This window comes from Gordionus sp. m RMFG-2023, chromosome 3, assembly GCF_954871325.1.
Source record: "Gordionus sp. m RMFG-2023 chromosome 3, tfGorSpeb1-WG-v2, whole genome shotgun sequence".
Lineage (NCBI taxonomy): Eukaryota > Metazoa > Nematomorpha > Gordioida > Chordodea > Parachordodidae > Gordionus > Gordionus sp. m RMFG-2023.
In genome coordinates this window covers 51603090-51624043 of record NC_088777.1, presented here as the reverse complement: position 1 = coordinate 51624043, position 20954 = coordinate 51603090, and the positions used below count along the sequence as shown (strand labels likewise).

At 28.3% G+C, this 20954-nt stretch overlaps 1 protein-coding gene across 1 annotated transcript in view; it reads left to right on the top strand.

Moving 5' to 3' along the window:
* The first annotated feature begins 3327 nt into the window (after nucleotides 1-3327).
* The window catches only part of LOC135927096 (blood vessel epicardial substance-like), a 36363-nt gene continuing 18736 nt past the window's right edge, over nucleotides 3328-20954 (top strand). Inside the window, exons 1-4 of the mRNA XM_065463032.1 lie at nucleotides 3328-3471; nucleotides 6873-7054; nucleotides 7100-7230; nucleotides 7507-7618. Of these exons, the coding sequence (XP_065319104.1) occupies nucleotides 3354-3471; nucleotides 6873-7054; nucleotides 7100-7230; nucleotides 7507-7618 (543 nt within the window). The 5' untranslated portion in view covers nucleotides 3328-3353. The remainder of the gene's footprint in view (nucleotides 3472-6872; nucleotides 7055-7099; nucleotides 7231-7506; nucleotides 7619-20954) is intronic.

Sequence of the window (20954 nt, the reverse complement as noted above, 5' to 3'; positions counted from 1 at the left end):
TACCAAAATGTTATCCATAGATAATTTAAAAATATAATGGAAAATTTTCTAGATTATAAGCCTACCCCCCAAAATGCCTACCCTCTACCACCTACCTACCCCTTTATAGATATTAGGATGCAAACTGTTCCTACCCCCCCCTCCGCTCATGTAGACACTGTGTTTTGTTAAATTATCTAACTTTGACCATCTCTATTGTGTTTTAGTCGAGCTTTTAGAACTAAAAAATTAAATTTAGCTTCTAAGTTGAGCCTCAACTTGAAGATTATTTAGGATGTATCTGGATAAAAATATAACTACGCTATAGTTTATAGTTTACTAAAGATAGGCAGTTTAACAACACTAGATTATTATTACGCATATAGTATATTATAAATGACAAATCAAAATCTAATATTTTTGTAAGCAAAAGTTTTAAGACCGGGGTTTAGAGGTTCAAAATTTAAAATCATTTATATTCATTGCTTATATCCCCCAAAATTTTCTCTTTAAAACAATGTACTGATGAATACATTCATAATTATTCACAACAACCGAGATTTTAATAATTCCCCCAGGCGTAAAATAATAATTAATTTTTATAAAATTAGGTGAGGCTTAGATTTTTTTTAAAAATCCGGGCTGGTGATAAGATTCCGAATTCTTTAGGTCTCCGCTTTAAGTCATCTCTTTACCCCCCTCACCAAAATAAGTACCACAATCAATCACTAATTACCCCATTTACATAATACAAAATATATGCAAGCATGTTAGAAATCTTTAAGAGTATCAATGACATTGATTATTTTGTATATAGTAAGGTTTAATTATTTTTTAGAAATGATATTTCATAATTGCTGCGAATTTAATGTCATCCATATGCTGAATACATATATATAGTTTGTAATGCCATGCTAAATAGGTTTAATTTGCATTTTCAAGCCCCTATATCATAGTGTAATAACAATTAAAATATAATTTATTACTTTGAGCGGTAAACTTAAGACCCTTTCATATTAAGTTAATAAGAAAATTCCCTCAATTACGAGTGCTTAGAAATTCAAGTATTATATTTCATGTTAAGGAATTTTAGGAGACAATATTTGTAATACTATTTTGCTAAATTATTTAGTAAGTTAAAAGTGTTTTATATCTTATGCCGTAGGATAGATTCCGTTAAATCGACATATGGTTTTGACACTAATTTATTTTAATGAAAATGGGACGACTTTTATTTTGATTATAAATGCACATTAATAGTAGCAAAAAAGATAGAACACATTGTAATTAAAACTTGTTTGAATAAATAAACACTAGAATACTGCAACACTTTAACTTTCGAATTTTCTAATGAGATTTGGAATACCCAGGACAGTAGGACTAGAAAAATTATTTCTTCTGATGAATAGCACTATTTAGGATATAGTGATTTAATGATTACCAAATATAATGATAGCTTTCTCAAATAAGTAGGTTTTAGAACAATATAACTATGCAGTAAATAAATATGCCCCCTATAAATGTGAGAAAAATGGATTTTTACGATGAAATAGATTCATAATTATAAGTATCTCACAACATGTAACATAATTAGTCCTTCAATAACAATGGTTAATATCTTAAAGAAATAAGGTCTCGTGCGGATATGCAGAGATATTCGAACAATCAACAAATATTTAGCAATAGATAACGATTTGCTACCAACTAACGACGACCTGACAAATAGGATCACGGGTGGTAAGATATTTTCATAGATATAAATGATGCATTTTTATGATTCGGAGTTAGTCCAAAATGTAAGGACCTTTTAGTAATTTTGACTCCTGTCAGTTAGCTATACCTAAGAATCCTTTTGGGTTGACTAGTGTTAGGATAATATTTCAACGCTATGAAAAACCCATTAAATGAATTCCGATGGTTAGTATATTTTTAGACAACGTAATAATTGCGGACAAGAATAATTTTGATCATACAGTTAATTTAGAAGAAGTATTAAGAAGATTTGATAAGGCTGGACTGAAAATTACTACCAATAAAATTAAAATTGGAGAAAAGTCAGTTACTTATTTAGGCCATCAAGTTTTTGACTAATTCAAAATTTACTCTATAGAACATAAAATTATTGCTATGAAAAATTGTAAAACAACGTTAAATGTAATAGAATTATATTCATTTCTTTGCATGGTGAACCATGAGTCTTATATAAATTTACATTCTATTTGCGCGACTATACACTTACTAATGAGTAATGTTAATTGGTTTTGGTCAGATCTGGAAAATAAAATATTTAATAACGTTAAAATATTATTATCAAAAGAGGATACAATAATTTCTTATTCAGTCGATATTCCTGTCGTGATTTCTTGTAACACGCTAGGAGATGTCTAGTAGCTGCTGCAGGATTTCTTACTGGCCAGGAGAAACCGATTTATTACGTATCAAGGACATTTTGGCGGCTGAAAAGAATTACGTCACCAAATTAAAACTCAGTGCCCTCTATACAATTTGTTTTTTCAGAAATTTTAACTATTGTTTTCATCATCCAGTCCTATAGAAAGGTCACAAGAATGAGATGCTATTTCCCATCTCAAAGAAACTTATGTTCCTAAATTAATCTTCAAATATGTGTCTAGTGGCCATTAAAATATTTAAAAAATTTTATCCTCCAAATAAGCTTTTGCCCCTCTCCACTGAAACTTTCTGAATATAGACTTGACTAAATCCTATTAATTACACCTTTTTAATTATAAACTCCTTTCGTAAATTTTAAAAAGAAATTATCTTAGCTCTATTTCTAACTATCAAAATTTTGTGAATGTAAAAGTTATTTTTAGATCATGAATTCAATTACAACCCCCTCCCCCCCCCACCCTCATTTACATGAATATATTATTATAGCATATTATTTGACATGAATATGAGTTTGTTGAATGTTTAACCTTTTTAAATTATATTTAAAAGGATTGCCGAATGTTTTATTAGGAATAATGTTTATGATAGTTTGTAATATATAAATTTGATGATCAGCAATATCATTGTATTTAATAGGTCTATGATAAATGTAATAATTTTTACAGCATATATTTATCCAATATTATTGATAACCCCCTTATAAATTTATCCCAACCCTCTAGGCGCCTACTTACTACCCCGAAGGATGCAAACTGTTCCTACCCCCCCCCCCCCCCATCCCTTTTCTTATGTAGACATGACCAAATTATAGAAACAGTTTTGAAAATAATTGGGGATGTTTAGCTTTAGTTGATGCTTATGATAACAATTTAAATTTTTATTGTTGAGATTTACAAATTCTTTTATAAATCTTTCGATTAAATGACTTATCTTATAAAGACAGCTGTTTTCATATAAAAAAAATGATGGACCAGCAACATTTTCTATACCAAATAGCAAATACATTATTTTGTCTAGGTTATCTCTTACAATTTTCAACGCCTAAGGTTATGACTGTCATGAGGGCATTTTTTATGTTTGGTAATATTAATTGCAAATTATTAATATTTAAAATTGTATTTATCTAAATTTTGCATTTGTGTTTTTACTATATTTTTTAAAATAAAATTCTAATTAATATAAATATTAAAATGTTTGCCATTTTTTTAAATCTTATTCATCATGCTTACTTCTAAAATATATTTTAAATAAATTTCATATCATTATATCTTACTGATAAAGCATAATGATATATAATTGTAAACCTAAATTTAGAGCATTTGAAGATTAGTTAAAACAAATAATCCATTTTTTTTAAAAATTTAATTTTATCTTGAAAGATTTTTTATGCATGAAAATTACAAAACATTAAGGTGAATGATGGGTGAGATATTGAGGTCTCAGACAATGAGACTTGAAAACCTTAATGAGAGAAACCTGGATCCAATAAAAAAACGTTTTCCTCAAAATCTTACTTCATATTGAATAGATATGCACCTGAACCATTTCAATCAAGATTATATTATTAAATCTCAATAAGGGATCCAGTAAAATGACTCCTTAGGACCTGCTCTCTTTTGCATAGGTATCAATAGAATTATCAAAATAAAAGGTTATTCTTGACCTCAATATTTGGAATTTAGGTGATTAGATTGGCAGGCAATATTAACAAACTACTAAATTCCTAAAATTATTGAAAATCTGCTCCTGAAACTGGTTTTACAATATCAAGGATTCCGATATTGGACATGAAAAGAATCAAGATTCTCAATATGTCTATAAATTTGGATGAAATGTATTTGTCAGAAAAAAGTCTAAGCAAGATTTAATTTTAAAAAAAGACAACAGCATATTCAGCAAAGTTGGCAAAATTTTGATTGAATCGATGTGAAGAATTATAACCTAGGGAACGTCACGGTCTAGTCTTTGGTTCTTATCAGACCAATGCACTCGGACTGGACCATGGTCTTTTAAAATAAGATCTATCCAGACCATGGTCCTAGATAAAAAGGCCAGTCCAGGAATGGTCTTTTTATTTTTTTTTAAATATTTTCGTTTTTACCTAATTTAATTCTTGTTTATTGGGACTATAAGTAAAATGCTTCTGAAAAAAATCTTATGGTTTTCATATTGCAAAATAAAAATGAACCAAGAATTCACAAAAACTAAAATAACACCTCTAAAATAATATAAGATAAAATTTGGTAAAAAAATAAATAATATTAAATGAATAATGAGAATCAAACTTAAATATTAATAAAATACCGGTCAGAACCACAGTCATCAAAAAATATCAGTCTCCCGGTCTAAGACCGATAGGACTGGACCATTCACCTTTACTAGTTATATCCACTTAAAATTAAGGAATGCAGTGCTTGAAACAATTCATCGAGGACGTCCTGGAGAAAATGTAATGAAAATCGATTTTTAGATTATATTATTCATACCCAGAAGTGATATCGATAAAGAAAATTATCAAAATATGCTGTGGATGCCAGAAGAATAGACCCGAAATTCAAGAAGTACCTCTGTATTCTTGGGCTTGAAGTAAGGAATCTTGAAAGCTTATTTATATTGATTTTAACAAACAAGTAGATTCACGGTATTGGCTAATTGGTGTAGATTCTTACTCCAAATGGCTAGAAGTTGATCTAATGCAGACTACCACTGCTGATGCTATGATAAAACGATTTTAAAAAATGGTTTACTTGGTTTGGATAACCAAATGTATTATGTCAGACACTAGCTAGACCACAATTCTTATCTGGACAATTTTGTCTGTACTGTGATTTAAATAACATACGCCATATACTTTCGACACCTTATCCAAAAACTAACGCATTAGCTGAACGTACAATACGAATTTTTATATATTAAGCATCGAGAGAGTCAATTTCTAACCCAGTAGATGCTATGACGCAAGTTTTAACAAACCTATCGACTTGGGAGCATAGCTCAGCAGGGAAATCTCCTGCCAATATTATGGATGGCAGACAATTGTATAACATGAGATTTAAAAGGTAAATGAAAAAATCATGATGAGAGAATTGGAGATCGCAACCTATTTGGATAAACAATGGAGAATACCAAAGTTTGGAGGTGATTAAAGAACTGACAGGGTTGTATTCATATGTAGTCAAAACTCCCGAGAGAATATTGCGGGAACATGCAGATCAGCCAAGAGATTGTTCAATTATTCCGACTCATGAAAGTTCATCGGATATTACCGAGGTAGCTGTGCCAGTAAATGAAGCAGTTTACAAATACTATATTACGTAGTTCATCAAGAAATCGTTTACCAAAGAGGTTTATTGAGAAAATTTAACTTAAAAATGTTTGGAGAACATTCTAAAATTGATAAATTAAAAAATAAATGAATATATAATCAAATCTATGATATTCTTATAGTTTTCTAATTCATCTAAGCAGGCACCGGTCATTTGCCAATCTTTTAACAACTCATCCACATATCTCTGGAATATAATAGTTGGCATTTGCCAATCCAAAAGGCATTCGTCGATAACGAAATACCCGCTCGAGTAGCTATCTTTAGAAACTCCTGAAATTCCGATTTTACTTCCATCTGTAAGTACGCGTCCTTCAGATCTATCTCTGTCAATTTATCACCACCTTAAATTTTCTCTAACAAATCGTATAAAGGAATAACATGATGGTCATGCATTAAACACGGATTAAACGTTACTTTGAAATCAGCTCATGGATAGTCGCCATTTGTTTTTGCGCGCATTTACGGTTGGCGTTGACGAATGTACCCGGATTATATTTGACTCAATCTTTTCTATAATTTCCGCAGCCACTAGTAAGGTCTAATCCAATATCAGTTGCTTTGCGAAGCGGAAATAATACCCTACGGGCTATCCTTTAAAATTTATTCGCATGGCAAAATCACTTATATGTCCCATCTTATCATCGAAAATTTCTTGATGTTTACTAACCAATGCTAGAATCTACTGCTACTCGACATTTTTCTTTCTCAATAGCAAAATTCGATGTTTTATATTAGTCCAAAACATCCTTAACCGAATTCCGCACCTGTTTAATCGTAACTTGATGAGGCATTCCTAAATTGAACGCTACTATCCATGGTAATCCGAAAGAGTTACATCATTAGCGTTCATTATTACCTCAGGGCCCGTGTCCATGGTCCACTCTTACCGTTAACTCAGGTTTTGCCCTTTAACATCTAACCAATGGTCACCATATACGGTGTGCATATATAAAATTTAACAGTGAATAAGACCGTCAATTTTTCTTTTACCCGCTAAATCAACATTATTTAAGACTAAATTTCCCACCATTTAAAGTTAAAACTATCCATATATATTTTTTATGATTTATTTAGCTGATGGTAATATATTTGATATCTATTAAAATAATAAAATTTTTGCCTTATATTATATTATTTGTTTCCTTCAACCTAGGTTATTTGATATACTGTTATTGGTCCTGGAACATCATATGTTCTTCTCACCTCTTTGCTTGGAATTTCGTATTTGTGCTCATAAATCTTTCCCAGATGTTATATGCTTTTTATAAAGCGGGACCTCTCAAGTTGGGTAAGGGACTCTGCTCATTTTACGACACCAAACTTCGACCTTTGCAAGTATGGCTTAAAATTTAATTTCTTATTATATCTATATAAATTAAGGTCGATGTAACGTGGTTTCAAAAGTTCGGAAATCCTCACAGCTGTTACACAAAACAGTTGAAACCCGGCGAAACCTATGCCCTGAGAAATTTCACCGTTAACGATAAGCTATCCATATTACTAACCGGAAGGTAATTCCGTTTAATCCTTAAATCCCCGTGGCCAAAAATATTCCGCATCCGCTTCTTACGATGTTAACTCTTGTTTTTTATGCCGGCACGAATGCTAAAAGCGAAATTATTTATTGATTAATAAAACGCTTTGTCTTTTGTAAAAAAAAAGAAGTAAATTGTATTTGTTGTCGAATGGATTTGATCGTCATTTCGTGTCATTATTTTACTGGGAAACTGACATTTTTTAAAAAAAAATTTTTTTTCTTAAATCAAATATTTTATGTCAAAAATAAGAGCGACAGCGTTCGATCAAGATAATAAGCTTTTGTATCATATCTATCCTTGCGAATTTCTAGATTCCGCGGAATACCAATCGGTTAAAAGATGCGGCGATGACAAATTTCAGGTTAGCCGACCATAATTTTTAAGGAAATTTTTAGTGTGATTTCATAATAGAGATTTCGGTTTTAACCGAATATTAAAATAAAATCCTACAGTTTCGCTGTATTTTTGATTTTATACGAATTTCTAATGCTCCCCTTTGAGATTATTCAACATGGAATTGAGAAGAAAAGAGAGGAATTTTAAAAAGATCTAATGCCAATTGGTAGCAAATAAGAATTTTAAATTCAACTAAATTGTTGTAATAAATTAAATAAACTAAGCTTAAAGGAGTATAATTAACTGTATTAAGAGTAAAGTTGCCTGATGTGCAATGAGGACTTTCATCATTAGATATTATTTTTTTAAATTTCACCATATGTCCAGGGAACCAGGAATTTCTTGCTGAAGCAGGGGGAGGGGGGGTTGGAGGTGGCAATATTTTTTTTTAAAAATAAAACAAAAAGTTAGACACCTTTGTAGAAATATTTTTGTAAATATGAATATATACAAATTAATACGACGATTTTTTGTTATAATTTTTATCTTTTATCTTAAGCCATGAAAATACTAAATTTTGTTTACGATCGTTCGAGTCTCTAATTCTCAGAACTCATTTTAGTGTAAAGAACGAGTTCTCACAAGAAGCCGTTGATGCCCTGATGATGGCTCTTGACTATCATTACCAGAGTTGTTAGAGTATCTAGATATAAATATGTGGCATCTGTATCTAGATATATTTTTGATTAAATATCCTGTATCTGTATCTAGATATTATTTTAGAGGTATCTATATCTGCTTTTAGATACTTTTTAAGATACCCTTTGATATACCTTTTATTTAAGGTTTTTTATATTATTAATAAAAATATAAAGACTACTATAATAAAAAATTATATATATATAATATTAAAACTTATATATAAAAAAATATGTCCGAGTTTATCAATGACCCATACAAATTTTGATATTACAATGTAACTCAAGGAATCTGCTATTTTTATTTTCAATGGAATTGGCTAATTTTATTTTATTTAACTAATTTTAAAAATTTATTTTAGCTTAATATTAGTAGTGATTAAGAGGATGAAGTAATAATCAATGAAGCATCAACAAGATCAGACATTCTTTTTCCATGGCCTTTATAGAGCATATTTTAAAATAATATCTCAAAATAAAGAAAACAAAACTCTGATAGTATAATGCTTGCCATATCTACCAAAAAATACGAAAATTTCCGTTAGCATTACCTCAACTTGTAACATTGTAAAACATTTAAGGGTATAGATACTAAATAAATGTTTACAATTGTAATTTTAAATTTTAAGAGAAGAAATTAAACACTGTTAATGAAAAAAACAATTAATACAAAGTATAGTTGATGAATTATCAAGGTCTTCAACTGATTGCAAACAAATTACAAATGTTAATATTAGATTTTCTTCGGTACCCCACAGCAGCAGATATGATTGATAATAATGATTTAAATTTTGATACTCAACAAATTTTAAATAATTTTTCAAAAACGAATGGTCGAGATTTTAGTATTTTCTAAAGAATATCCTGGTATAAAATTGTTATTCATAAAATATAACATCACAAACTCTTTAAGCGCCCTGGTAGAAAGACTTTTTAGTTTAGCTAAAAATGTCTTTACAGATAAACGAGGATGCCTTAATGACCAAAATATTTTATTACTGAAATCTAATAATTATTTATAATCACATATTATATTAAAATCTAAAAATCATTGTTTATATTTTAATAAGTGATTTCGAGTCGATAAATTTTTTCATTTTCACAACAGAGTGTAAAGCTTATATAAGAGTATATAATAAAAATTGTATCTGTATCTAGATACATTTTAAAAAAGTATTAAAATAACTTTTTAGACTATTTATTTGTATCTGGATCTAGATAACTTTTTAGACTATGTATCGGTATCTAGATCCATTTAAAAAGTATCTTTTCACAACTTGATAATTTCTTTAAATGTAAGATGATTATATTTTTTTATACACAGTATTTACGATATTTTTTTAAAATTATGTGTTTCTTTAACCTTCTGCAGCTAATAATCATTTGGCTATTTCATTTCATTAACATCTCCACATTTTAGTTAAATGATGATTCTAATTGGACCCTTTTATCTGATATAAAATATCAGGGTTAAGGGGTGAAAGGTAAATCTATCGAAAAAACGATATACAATAATTCTGTTATAAAGAACTGTAATTGGAGTTCTTTCCGCAATTAAATTGCAATTTGCTCTCGCTTAAAAAACAGGCGTTTTAAGTAACCCTTGATGATTTAGGGATGAGATTACATTTTGATATAGGTTTTCCGGCCTTAATTCTTGTATCAAAAGATTATCACCTTTTTTATTTATACGGCTCTATATATGTAATACACAGGAGTCTATGGAATGCCTTATATAATTTATTAAAAAAATATTTGAATTTAGGGATTCTTTAAAGGTTTTTAACTTTTCATTAGTGGTGATAAATTTGATATTAAGAATTTAAAGGTGTCCCAACCATATTCATTAAAAGACAACTCATTGTTTGATTAAATTTCTAATTGTGGTTAAATTATTTACCGGGTCTTTTTATGGCAAAGAATTTTGAGCATAATTTTTTGTGTTCATATGAGCAAAATAAATAGTTAATTTTTACTCCCATTAAGCCGTTGCTTAATGTAATGAGGGGATTTGATTCTTAGATTTTTATATATTTGTTGCACCGACTTGGGGTTGAGTTGAAATCGATACGAGAAATATTTAGATTTAATACTAATGCACAGGGGGTTGTTGAGGGAATGCAGTGTTTACTACTATACGGTATTATATTATTATCTAACAAATACATGGTGAGGTTATTACATTATAAATGGAATTATTTTTTAAAATAAACATTTTTTTGATCTATCAAAAAACTAAGAGTATAACTATTGTACAACAATAACATTGTTTGAACTATAATTAAAAGGATTTTTTTTAAAAATTGATTTCGTTTAAGGTAACATAATAAATTTAAACAAAATAATATACTTGAAGATTGAGGAGGGAGTGAAGTGGTTGCTAAATTTTGTTATTAAATTATATATTGCTAAATAATATATAGACATAATGTATTGAATATTATTTAAAGATCAACATTTATTTGTACAAACAAAAGTAGTATCTTTGCAAAAATAACAATGTATAAACTTTTTTGATTAGTCTAATAATTATGAATTTAAAGTTTTAAGACTATGAGGGTGTAGGTGTATTATGTATTTATACATGTTTATAATAATAATAAATTAAAGGAGATTCTGAATGATTAAAGCATTGAAACGACAATACTTATTATTTAGAATTATGTTAAAGGTAAAAATTTTAAACTTCATAAAATATATGAAGTCAAAATTTATAATACAGAAATTAGTATTCAAAAAAGATTATATGTGTATAATAATTTGAGAGAAATAGAGAAGATTAAACAATGAAGGGAAGGAGGAAAAGATCAAAATCATCAAGCTACTCCGGAAAGGAACTCATGAAGCCTATGAAATTAGATTTTATAATCGAAATTTCTAAGCGCTGGTGTAAGTAAACGTCATTTTTCGTACCACTGGATTTAATCCTATGTTTCTGCCAAGCATTCTATTTAGGGTAAGCGCCTGGCTGCAACTGATATAAATTTATATTCATCTGGTAGGTTAGCATATTTGCTAGTTTTAAAATCTGACGAGTATCCTATATTGACATCATATATTGAATTATTTATATTTTTTAATCTTACAATAGTATTGTGCACATGCATTTAGAAAGGTTAATTTTTTATATTAATTTAAATACTAAATATTTTATATAAAAAATACGATTGAGGTTGAGGGAGTATATTGTTTAACTACTATTTTCCCTATTAAATTAATATCTAATTGATTAATATTTTTTTGATCAATATCAAAAGTAATGGAAAAATTACATATCTTAAACAAATGTAATTTTTCAATAAACGTAATAATATACCTGGAGGTTGAGAGACTGGGGTCGTTACTACAATATTAATAAATTATTTCTAAAAACATGCAAGGACATTAAATAATTTGACAATACACTTTTTTTTGATCTTGCAATGGTATAGTACAACAATATTATTGATCATTTTGAAAAGTTTCTTTTAAAATAATTTAACTACTCCCAAAATATTTTAAATAATTTAGGTTATGGTTTATTATTATTTTCCATATTATATTATAACATATAATTAATCAATATTTTTTGATTTTCCAGCAACAATAATATATCTTAAACAAATTTAATTTTCAATAATTAAAAAAATCCCTAGATTTGAGAGATTGGAGTTACTACAATTTTGTTATTATATTATATTGCTAAATAATATATCGACATCTAAATAATTTAACAATCAACATTTTTTGATCTTGCAAGCAATAATAGTATAGTGCAACTTTAATATTGATTGATCCTTTTGATTAGTATCATTTTAGATTAATTTAACCATTCATTAATAATTTTAAGCAAGTTTCGAATTATCAACAAAATATGCCTCAGTGGTTTAAGTTAAATGAATATATGGTTTAATACTAATTTTTTTATAATATTATTATCTAATTAATTAATATTTATTGATATATCAATATCAAAAGTAGCATTGGGTTATAATAACATATCTTAAACAAATGTAATTATAAATAAACATAATAATATACCTGGAGATTGAGTGACCTCTGAGGTCGTTGCTACAATTTCATTAATATATATTTTTTTTCGGTCATGGGTTACTTTATTTGAATATTTACTGATATGATATGTTGTCAAAATGTAGTAGTAAATAATTAATTTTTTAAAAAGGTAAAATAAATAAAGGTGAAAAATATAGAAATAGAATTTACGAGAAAGGATGGAGTATAAAAAAAAAAGGAAGCTTGGAGAATGGGAGGTTATTCAATGGAAAAGATGAAGCTTAGATAGTTAGAGCGAATGGTGGCGGTAGCAAGTTTTTGGCGTAAGAAGAGGGATTCCTTAGGCTGATCGGTTTTTTCACGGATCCGTTTGCCTAATTCTTTGAAAAAACGTTGGGCTTTGCTACCGAAGGTGGTGAGAATGGAGCAGGCGATAGGTATGAATAAGAAAGAGGGGTCTAAGGAACTGTACATTATGGTTTTCCAGGATTCTACGAGGACGAGGGCATCGACGGTATGGTTAGATGGTGCATTTGTGTCAATGCAGGTGAAGTCCCAAACCAGTAGTTGACCCCTTGACCAGGGGATCAAGGACATTCCATCAGGACGTTTTCCATCGGTTCAAAAAATTCCGGTTGGTTCTAGTCTAGAAGAATGCCTCCTGATTTGAGGGCGCGTAAAATGATGTCATTGCATTTGGTGTGCCGTGAAAAACGGCCGCGACAATAGAGACAGTGTCTACTCTTGCTGTCGACACTGGTTTCGCAATGTTTGCATTGGTACGGAAGAACAATTTCGCAATTGAGCCGTAGTCCAATAGTAAATCTTAGCTCGTCAGCGGAGAGCAACAAATCGAGATTGTTGGAGGGTATGGTTTCCAGAAACTCGTAACCAGATCCTTGGTTCAATAGGCGAAAAACTATCAGATCGTCGTCGTATAGGCCCGATTTTAGGTAAGCGACGGAGCCTTCGTTGAGTGGAATATCCCAGTCTCTCTGTGAACATGAGGAGGGTCGTGGAGCATTTGGGACAACCTGGGCTTCAGCTAATAAGGGGTCAGGAAAAGTTAACTAATTGGTGAGTCAGATGAAAGACGAAAGGCTAGGAAACCACTGATGGAAAAGTTAGAGGTGAGTGTAAGCCGATACCCCCGAGCTTGCATGGAAGTGAACCATGAATTATGGTTAAAGCGGAGATTAAGGATCTCTTCGGCGAGAAATTTGACGGAGATTTTAAAAGATTTTAATGAGTCGGGGAATTTAAAAATTGAAGTGGATTGAAGGGCATAGAGAATTTTAAGAATGTAATAAAAGTTTTTGAAGAGAAAAAAAACTTGATGAGTAGTGAGAAACTTAGAGATGTTTTTGAAATGAAATAAGCTGGATGATGCGTTAGTGAAGAAGTGATTGATGGATTCCAGGCCACCGACTGGAGAGCCGAGATGGATGAGAGTTCTGTTGTGTGAAAGTTGTGATTGAATAGGAGATCAATGAAATGGGCAGATCTCAGTTTTTTGTTCGTTGAGTGAGAGACCGATAGCATGGGAATGTGTTTTATGATGGTGAGTGCCTTAGCAATCTCGTTAGGGGGATCGCAAAACCGTCATCGATGTACCAAGTATGCAGTGGGAGATTGAGTTGGATTTTTGACCATTTCATTAATTCCAATGCAGAAATGTATCGATCCCAAAGGATCGCCTTGTTGAATCCCTTCAGATGATGAAAGTAAATAGTTGTTTAATTGGAGATGAGATGGCTTGGAATAGCAGGAATGGTAGAATTGAGAAAAGGTGGGGAATAAGTGGTACTTTTGCTGGAGAAAGTGAGAGCAGCGAATGGAGTTGAAGGCCTTAGAGCAATCAATTTTAACGAGGATTTCGTTACTTGGGTTGGTTTGGAGATCAATACAAGTAGCGTGTGTGGCTTTTTCGCAGCCAACCTTGGATGCCGATTTCTAGTTGGCGAGGTGCTAATATGAAGGCCGCGTTGTCCTTAATTTTGGAAGATATTCGTTTAACGACAAGACGGTGAAATACGGTTCCGATTGCTATTGGGCAGATATCCTTATTGGGTTTTTCGAGTGCTATTAGTTTAGCACCGAAAAAGAGTGGTCTGCTATTTTGTCACAAAATGTTGCTAAATTTTGTAAAATTGGGACTTGGCTGACTATGAGAGGGGATGTGAGATCCTGGAGGAAGATGGGACGAAGCCCATCGCAACCGGGAGAAGAGTCGTGATGGGAAGATAGAATAGATTAACGCACCTCGGCGGGGGTGAAATTAGAGGGAAAAATATTGGGAGGAGGTGGAGGTATGAAATCAACTCCGGAGGGGTGCTTAAGTTTGAGTTTGTTGAAACTTTCTTCGTTGCTAGTGGCAAATGAATCATCAGATGCTACTAAGGGAAGAGCGGATTTGATGTTTAAGTTGTTAATTTTGTTGGTAATTAACTTTACCTTTAATTGTAATCTGGAGAGTTTTTTGGGTTCATGAGAAGATGTTGTGGTTGTGAGGGTGAGGGGATGTAAGGTTGCCTCTTTGATTTGTTGGGTTAAAGATTTCTTAATCTCTGGATTGGGACGTTGGAGAATCGTGAAGGAAAATGTGAAGAGCTTGAGCCAATGATCGAGAGAGAAAGTTATTTAATAATGATTGAGCATGTGGAGGGGGCTTTGGCTACTTGTACTCTGGAGCCTTTAGGAATTCTAGAGATAATGGGAGGTTTGTCAGATTTTAGGAAGTTGATTATGTCGCCATGGGTGGTAGCTTGGAGAGTAATAAATGTGTCTGATGTAGTTGTTGTGTGGGCATTGTTAGATGAAGTGGAAGAATGGCTGTGAGTAGAAAAAATGGAAAGGGGATTTAGGAAGGGAGGGGAAGGACGCTTCCCGGACTCAGGACAAACGATGCCATTAGTTTTATGTTTGGTGAAGAGACCGGGTTTGGTGATTTTTATGTTTTTAGAGCATGCTGGACAGTGTACCATTATGTGGATAAGGAGAGGATGTGAATAATTGTGTAATGAATGGGGATGTGACAGAGAGTAAGCTATAGAGAATAATGATGTTGTAAAGATAAGGATTTTAAATATGAAAGGAAAGAATGGGCATAAAGGTTGTAGGGGTTGGTTGGTGTTTGATAAAGGTTATTATATTTCCAAAAAATTTATCGACATGTTATATATTATATAATTTAACAATACGCATTTTTTGATGCAACAAGTATAATATAAATATAATATTGATCATTTAGATAAGTTTCTTTTTAAATAATTTAACCACTTCCAAATAAAAATTGTTTTGAATTATCAATATGCAAAATATGCCTCGATGGTCGAGGTTAAATGGATATATTGTTTATTGCTATTTTCCCTATTATATTATTTTTGGATTTATCAATAAAAAAGTAGCATTGCTCAACAATAACATAACTTAAATGTAATTTTAAATTAACATAATGATATACATGGAGATTGAGGGGCTGAGGTCGTTGCTACAATTTCAATAATATATTATATTTCTAAATAATATAACGACATCACATAATATATAATTTAACAACACACATTTTTTTTGATCCTGCAATAGTGTAGTACAACAATAATAAAAATAATCTTGATATTTCTTTTAAATAATTTTACCACTCCCAAATAATTTTAAACAAGTTTTGTATTATCAATAAACAAAATATGGCTCGATGGTTAAGATTTGTGATAATATGCTCTATTACTATTTTCCCTATTATATTATTTTCTAATTATTTAAATTTTTTTAATCTATCAATATCAAAAGTAGCATTGCCCAATAATAATATATCATAAATAAATTTAATTTTTAATAATCATAGAAAAAACCTGGAGATTGAGGGATTGAAGTTACTAAAATTTTATTATAATATATTGCTATATAATAAATCGCAATCATATATTAATCACATTATAATATCTTGCAATAGTATAGTTGCGAACATTTTGATTAGTTTCTTTTTAAATTAATTTAACCACTCCCATATAATTTTAAACAAGTTACGAAATATCAATAAATAAAATATGCCTCGGTTGTTTTGATTAAGTGAATATATGGTTTATTACTATTTTCTCTATTATATTATTATCTAATTGATTTATTTATTTTTATTATATCAATATCACAAGTAGCTTAGCGCAAGAATAACATATCTTAAACAGATGTATTAAGTATATTATTATACTTGGAGATTGAGGGACTGAGGTCGTTGCTACAATTTCAATAATATATTATATTTCTAAATAATTTATCGACATCATATATTAAACAATTTTTTGATCCTGCAATAATATAGTGAAACAATGATATTTAACTCTGACAAGTTTCTTTATAAAATAATTTAACCATTCCATTTAAACAAGTTTCGAAATATCAATAAACAAAATATGCCTCGGTTGTTTTGATTAAGTAAATATATGGTTTATTACTATTTTCTCTATTATATTATTATCTAATTGATTTATTTATTTTTATTCTATCAATATCACTAGTAGCTTAGCGCAAGAATAACATATCTTAAACAGATGTATTAAGTATAATATTATACTTGGAGATTGAGGTACTGAGGTCGTTGCTACAATTTCAATAATATATTATATTTCTAAATAATTTATCGACATCATATATTAAACAATTTAACAATGAACAATTTTTTGATCCTGCAATAATATAGTGAAACAATGATATTTAACACTGACAAGTTTCTTTATAAAATAATTTAACCATTACAAAATAATTTTAAACAAGTTTCGAAATATGAATAAACAAAATATGCCTCGGTTGTTTTGATTAAGTGAATATATATTTATTACTATTTTCTCTATTATATTATTATCTAATTGATTTATTTATTTTTATTCTATCAATATCACAAATAGCTTAGTGCTAGAATAACATATCTTAAACAAATGTATTAAGTATAATATTATACTTGAAGATTGAGGGACTGAGGTCGTTGCTACAATATCAATAATATATTATATTTCTAAATAATTTATCGACATCATATATTAAACAATTTAACAATAAACAATTTTTTGATCCTGCAATAATATAGTGAAACAATGATATTTAACACTGACAAGTTTCTTTATAAAATAATTTTAAACAATTTTTCAATTATCAATGAACAAAATATGCCTCGATTAAGATTAAACGAAAATTTTCCCTATTATATTAATATCTAATTAATTTATATCTTTTGATCTATCATGTGCAATTATAACATATCTTAAACAAATTTAATTTTTAGTAAACATTTTTTTAAAAACCTTGAGAATGAGGGCATGAAGTTACTACAATTTTGTTATTATATTATAATATATCGGCATCATATATTTAATAATTTAACAATACACATTATAATATCTTGCAATAGTTTAATGTTTTGCATTGAACATTTTGATTAGCTTCTCTTTAAATTAATTTAAACACTTTCAAATTATCAATAAACAAAATATGCTTTGGATTGAATATATGATTTATTATTATTTTCCTTTTTATATTATTATTAAATTAATTAATTATTTTTGATCTATAAATATCAAAAGTAATATTAAAATAATAACTTATCTTAAACAAATTTAATTTTCAATAAACATAATAAAAAAAAACCTGATTGAGGGCATGAAGTTACTATAATTTTGTTAATATATTATATTAATAAATATATTGCCATTATATATTAAATAATTTAATAATACACATTATATCTTGCAATAGTTTAGTGAAACTTTAATATTATATTTAGTCTTCTGATAAATAACTAATTCAATTAAGTTAACTATTCCCAAATTAAACAAGTTTCAAATTATAAACAAAATGTGCTTCGGCGGTTTAGTTTAAGTGAATATATGGTTTGAAACTAATTTCTGTATAAAATTATTATCTAATTAATTAATATTTTTTGATATATCAATATCAAAAGTAGCAATACATAATAATATACCTGGAGATTGAATGACTGCTGAGGTCGTTGCTACAATTTCATTAATATATTATATTTCCAAATAATATATCGACATGTTATATATTATATAATTTAACAATACACATTTTTTGATCTTGCAATAGTATAGTACAAATATAACATTGATCATTTTGATAAGTTACTTTTTAAATAAATAATTTAACCACTCTCAAATAATTCTAAACAAATTTCAGATTATCAATAAACAAAATATGCCTCGGTTGTTTTGATTAAGTGAATATATGGTTTGCTACTATTTTCCCTATTATATTATTATCTAAATAATTTTTATTTTTTTGTTCTATCAATATCAAAAGTTGCATAATGCAATAATGACATATCTTTAACAAATGTATTAATCATAATAATATACTTGGAGATTGAGGGGCTGAGGTCGTTGCTACAATTTCATTAATATATTGTATTTCTAAATATTATATCGACATAATATATTAAGCAATTTAACCACAATTTTTTGATCTTGCATTAGCAATGATATAACATACTGACAAGTTAAAAAAAAAATAATTAACCACTGCAACACAATTTTAAACAATTCGAATCAATAATAAACTAAATATGCCTCGATGGTCACGGTTATGTGATAATATGGTCTATTACTAATTTCCCTATTATAATATTATCCTATTAATTAATAATTAATTAATATTTTTTGATATATCAATAACACAATAGCATTATAATAATAACTCATCTTAGACAAATTTCATTTTCAGTAAACATTAATAACAACCTGAATGAGGGCATGAAGTTACTATAATTTTGTTATTACATTATATTGCACAATAATATATCGGCATCATATATTAAATAATTTAACAACACTCATTATAATATTTTGCAATAGTATAGTGCGACAATAATATTGAGCATTTTGATAAGTTTCTTTTTAAATTAAATTTAAACACTCCTAAATCATTTTAAACAAGTATCGAATTCAAAATAGTGAATATATGGTTTATATCTATTTTCCCTATTATTTATTTATCTAATTAATTATTTATAGGTTCTATCAATATAAAAAGTAACATAGTGCAACAATGACGTATCTTAAACAAAATTTTCAATAAACATTAATAAATAACCTGATTGAGGGCATGAAGTTACTACAATTTTATCATATTATATTACTAAATAATAAATCGTAATCACATATAAAATAATTTAACAATATGCATTATAATATTTTGCAATAGTAGAGTACAACCAACAATAATGTTGAGCATTTTAATAAGTTACTTTTTAAATTAGTTTAACGACTCTCAAATAATTTTAAACAAGCTTCGATTTATCAATAAACAAAATTTGCTTCGGCTGTTAAGATTAGGTGAATTTATGATTTATTACAATTTTTCCTATTATATTATTATCTAAATTTTTGATCTATCAATATCAAAAGTATTGCAATAATAACGCAAAACAAATAAAATATACCAGAGGATTGAGGAACTGAAGTGGTTGCTACAATTTCATTAATATATTATATTTCTACATTATATATTTGGCATAATATATTAAATAATTTAACAATACACCTTTTAATATTCTTGCAATAGTATATTGCAATAATAATATTGAGCTTTTTGATAAATTTATTTTATGAATTATAAAAAAAACAATGCCTCGTAGTTTAATTGAATATATGATTTTATTACTATTTTCCTATTATCTAATATTTTTTGATCTACCAATATCAAAAGTATTGCAATAATAACGCAAAACAAATAAAATATACCAGAGGATTGAGGAACTGAAGTGGTTGCTACAATTTCATTAATATATTATATTTCTAGATTATATATTTGACATCATATATTAAATAATTTAACAATACACCTTTTAATATTCTTGCAATAGTATATTGCAATAATAATATTGAGCTTTTTGATAAATTTCTTTTATGAATTATAAAAAAAAAACAATGCCTCGTAGTTTAATTGAATATATGATTTTATTACTATTTTCCCTAATATATTATTATCTAATATTTTTTGATCTACCAATATCAAGTAGTAGTATTACAACAATAACATATCTTAAAAAAAATTAATTTTCTATAAACATTAAGCATTAAGAAAAGAACCTGAAGATTGAGGGCTAGAGGTTACTACAATTTTTTTATATTATATTGTTAAATAATTATCGACATGATATAATGAATGTAAACAATCATCAATTTTTGATCTTGCAATAGTATAGTGCAACAATAATATCACATTATAGATAAAAGATAAGTATAATTAATAATTAATTTTTCCAAATAATTTAAATAAGTTTCGAATTATCATTAAACTAAATTTCGCTTAGGTGGTTTAAGCGAATCTATGGTTCATTACTATTTTCACTAATATATTATTATCTAATTAAATTTTTTTGATCTATCAATATCAGAATTAGTAATTACATAACATATCTTTAAAAAAAAATTTAATTTTCTATAAACATTACGAAAAAAAATATGGAGATTGAAGGATTGAAGTTACTATAATTTTGTTATTATATTTTATTGCTAAATAATATATCGACATCATTTTAAAAATCTCCATTTTTTGATCTTGTAATAGTATGGTGCATTGAATAATTAAGTATTTTGATTAGTATTTTTTTTTTTAAATTGATTTAACCACTCCCAAATAATTTTTGAAAAGTTTAGAATT